This window comes from Alligator sinensis, unplaced genomic scaffold (assembly GCF_000455745.1).
Source record: "Alligator sinensis unplaced genomic scaffold, ASM45574v1 scaffold389_1, whole genome shotgun sequence".
Classification (NCBI taxonomy): domain Eukaryota; kingdom Metazoa; phylum Chordata; order Crocodylia; family Alligatoridae; genus Alligator; species Alligator sinensis.
The window spans coordinates 2,169,431-2,173,653 of NW_005841951.1; the positions used below are offsets into that span (position 1 = coordinate 2,169,431).

Here is a 4,223-nt window from a genome sequence, read left to right on the forward strand (position 1 = left end):
CAGCGCGCGGTGCTCTGCCACATGGCCCCAGTGACCCTGATGACAACTGCTACTACCAGTGAGTGCAGGATTTTTTTAATTGCTGGGATGCTGGGGTTGGGCAGGGCAGCTATCAGGGGAGCTCAGAGGGCAGACAGGGGATGGGGGAATGGGCATGGCAGCAATGGGGGGGGCTGGGGGAGTGGGCAGGGCCAGTGGAGCCATAGAGACGCTCTGGCTGGCTACCAGAGTGTTTCTGTGGAGGACTGAGCCTCCATTTGCATCAGGGCATGGTCCGTGACTGTTCCCTGCCCCTCTTTTTTTTTCCCCCTGCATTTTTTTTGACCCCTGGGTATCCAGGGGTCTAATCTAGTCCCCGTACTGCAAATCTGCAGCGCAGGGAAGGTTTTTTCGTTCCTGCACGTGCCTCTTGCAGAATCTCAAAGGGCTTTGAGATGCTGCAAGAAGCTCATGCGCATTTGTGTGGATGCGTCCACAGAGTCTTAAGAGGCACAAGTGGTTCCAGTTAATTGAAAAAAGTGTTTGCAATCCTTGACAACTTATTTCCGAGCAAGTAAAAATGTCTGCATGATACAACATGGGGTTGGGGGCAGGAAAGAAAACAATTTAATTCAGAACACAGGTAAGGCTGCCACTAGAACAGACAACCTTATTGAGCAAATGCAGTAGTCATCTCCATCAAATAGAAGATGAAACTGTGTAATACCAAGTTTAATATGCCTTACCTACACTACTTCCACTAATCCAACCCTGACAGGACTATTAGCTTTCCAAAGCCTGAATCAGCTTCCAATTAGCTATCAGTAAAAAAAACACAGAAAACAACCCCCCCCCCCCAAAAAAAACAAAACCAAAAAAACCCAGTCCCAAAAGTGTTTTTCCTCCCCTTCAAATATAGAGTACCTCCTTCAAAATTACCATGACGGAAGTTCTCTAAAGGCAGTACTGAATCCTCTAACACTGACAGGTTTCCCATTCAATATATTGCGACTCACTGTGACACTAGTAACAAGAACAATTAAAGAGCCAAAAGCCAAACAATCCCCATAGTATTTGATAAAGAGATATTTTAAAACTAAATTTGTTGGATAACTGAATGCACATCTACTATAAGCAAATCTCTCCAAAAAAAGGCAATTTTCATAAAAGATCCAGATTTTAAAGACAAGTGGAAGACATGCCTAAGAATTCCACATTTCTACCATGTTTCTAATGCTAGTATGTGCAAGGCTATAAGAGCAGAATTTATCCTTGCTTGTTCCACTATAATTAATGGAGTAAATTAAATAATACTGTAGCAGCCTTGCGTCCGCTTTTTTTCCCCTGCCCTTAGTCCTCTTGAAAAGTACGGGACTAACAGTCCCGGAAACCGAAGATTTATTTACAGAGCAAGCATAGACTACAACAGTGGAAGCTTTCCCAACAGGGCATACCTGTAAGGATAAAATTATCATTCACTTTCAGTAAACACTTCATTTTCTGCCGTTCTTGCAGCAAAATATTTATTACATTAATATTATCATTATGACAACGGCTAAAACAAGAGAGCTACAGACAAGGATGCTAATTTATTTTCAAGTCCTGATTCACCAAAGCCAAAACTAAGAACTAGACAGAGATTACTTTTAGCTGGCACACAGACCGCTCAAGAACTTTACTAATAGGGACTGGATCTGAAACAGTAGAGGTAGAAGATACACTATCACCAATGATGTATACTAAAATGGGAGTAACGCTGCCTCCTATGCAAAGAGCCCTCAGGTCTAATTATTCATAGTGCTCAACAAAAATGTATAATTTACATTGATTTCATTGTAATATATTTGCAAGTCATGAAATTTTCTTTTATTCAGATTAGAAACATGTATTTTGAACACACAGGGTATGAGGTCTTCTTCCTGTGTCAGGGTGAAAGAAAAAAAACAAATTTTGATTTAAAGGACCCAGTTTCATAAAAAAATGCCAGTGGGCTTTAAAGAGTCCTCATAATCAGTTTACATTACTTCACAAACTTTTATAATTTGGCTTTGCTTCCTTTCCCGCTTAAAACTGGCCATAACATAATATAAAATCAGTCACACTAGTTAAAAAGTCCTAAAGTAATCATTGGTGGGAATACGCGCCTCATGTCTGTCTCCCAATTAAAAAATATATAAATGGAAGGTGTATCAAGGAGAAGATTCAAAACAACTGGAGAAATAAAATAATTGTCCAGATTACTAATTAAATATGATATAAGAAAAAAAATTAGATAAAATTAGGCAGACACTACGATTCCTAAATGGTTTGTGTAAGCCACAAGGCTGTGTTACAATAAGTGGCCTTATTGATTTTCCATCTTGCCCTGCCTTTCCAGGGGTAAAGTACTGAATATTAACACAGAGTGATCTATGACAACTAATACAATTATTTGGGTTCCAAGGTTTGTAATCTTGAACCAACCAAGTGCTATTGTTTAAATTTAAGGAGTTATTAAATGTCTACTTCTCTTGAAATGGAAACTTCTGCATTATATTTTGTATGTATAAATCCATGATAGAATTGTGTGTCTTCCAGGCATCAGTTTCTATAACCAGTTCTTTCTATTATTTTGTTAAATCAAACAGATAAGCAGAACTAAAAAAAAATCTTTCTTCAAAATGCTAATATAAATTTATGCTGAACTTGATTTTCAGTATGTGGGAAATCTTGATTTTTTTATAAAGCACCAGCCTAATTAGAGCAACATGTGATGATAAATATGAGACAGCATAAAAATGAATAGATATTCATATTTTGCATATCTATCTGAACTATGAATTTCAAAGTAAATCTGGCTCAGGGAGATTCAAGCCATTTTCTTACAAAATCACTTTAACACGTTGTGACATTCACAAGAAGCATCCACAAAAAGTTTTATCTGCACATCTGATACACAAAGGATTTCTGAAACACTCCTGCACATCTGATACACAAAATATATACGAGTAAAACCACATTTTTTTTTGCATAAAACCCACATTTCAAGTCTGTTTTACAACTAGATTTCAGAGCATTCATACCATAGAAAGACTGCTTTAACAGTGTTTCTCTTTCTTGCATATAAATGTGCATATAGGCTGCACATCCAGAGTCTTACATGTCTTGTTGATGCTTACACTTCAGTCATTTCAAGGACCAACATTAAGGGAAGGAATTACCTTTTAGAAAGTCTGTTTCCTTGACCATTTTGACTTCAGATGAGTGATGTCTATATAATTCTGAAAAAATACCATTACTTCTGACCTGTTACATAAGAAAATTAATACCTGTTCTTTTACAGAAGCCAGAATGGTTGTGGCAGTGGTCTCTGATTCCATTCCTGGGCCTGATGAAGTTTCCTGGGTGGTCTGCTGGAGCCCCTCCTCCACCAAAGGGGTCTGCTCAGGAGCTGGCATGTTGCCTGCAACCAAAAAACAATATACCAGTTAGTATTTTCAGGAGATGAGTTTAAATAAGCACAAAACTTATCAGAAGTTTAATATTAAAACAAAACAAAACAAAACAAGCCTTGCAGAGTTTATACCCTGATATCTGTACATGCTGCTATAAAGATTTTGCTTCTTTGGCTATTTTTAACTAGAATGATGTTTAAGGCCTTAAGGTCAGGAAGAAACCAATTAGAAGAGACAAGTTTAAAAGTCATCTTAAAAATAAATGCTTAGAAAATGACACTTTATGATACCAGGGAGCAAAATGCAAGCACTTTTTTAATTACATAAATGCTGAACATCAGAAGTCAACATCAAACAAGTGGAGGCACATTAGAAATTTATCACACTTGCAATTTTCGATAAGGAATAACAATAAAGTATGAAATGAGCATGTTTTACAGCTACAAAATACTATGAAGTACTCTAGTTATTACTGATAAATAATTAGCTCTGTCAGCACTATCACAATTTTTGCAGAATAAGGAAACTTAGTAAGGTTAGTTGAACTGCTCTAGGTTTGTACACAGGAAGAGAGGCTGACAGACCTCAGATTAGCATTCAAGAATCCTAAGGCTTGTGACGTCTAAGGCTGGAGAGTCTAAATCGGTGTTTCCCAAACTTATTAGACTTAAAGTCTAGGGACAGACATTCAGAAAGCCCAAGCCTGAATTGATTCAATCTTTACAAGTTAGTTTAACCTGCATAGACTGAACCAATTTGCAAGTGAATAGACATTCACTTTTGATTCCAGAAATGCAGGCACATGCCTGC

General features: G+C 37.6%; 1 protein-coding gene across 4 annotated transcripts in view; it reads right to left on the reverse strand.

Moving 5' to 3' along the window:
* The window catches only part of PKP4 (plakophilin 4), a 187,145-nt gene extending 183,724 nt beyond the window's left edge, over positions 1-3,421 (reverse strand). For all 4 annotated transcript variants that reach the window (XM_025199920.1, XM_014518399.2, XM_014518401.2 and 1 more), the window contains exon 1: positions 3,288-3,421. In XM_025199920.1, coding sequence (XP_025055705.1) covers positions 3,288-3,416 — 129 coding nt within the window. In that variant the 5' untranslated portion in view covers positions 3,417-3,421. The remainder of the gene's footprint in view (positions 1-3,287) is intronic.
* Between the last annotated feature and the right edge of the window lie 802 nt (positions 3,422-4,223).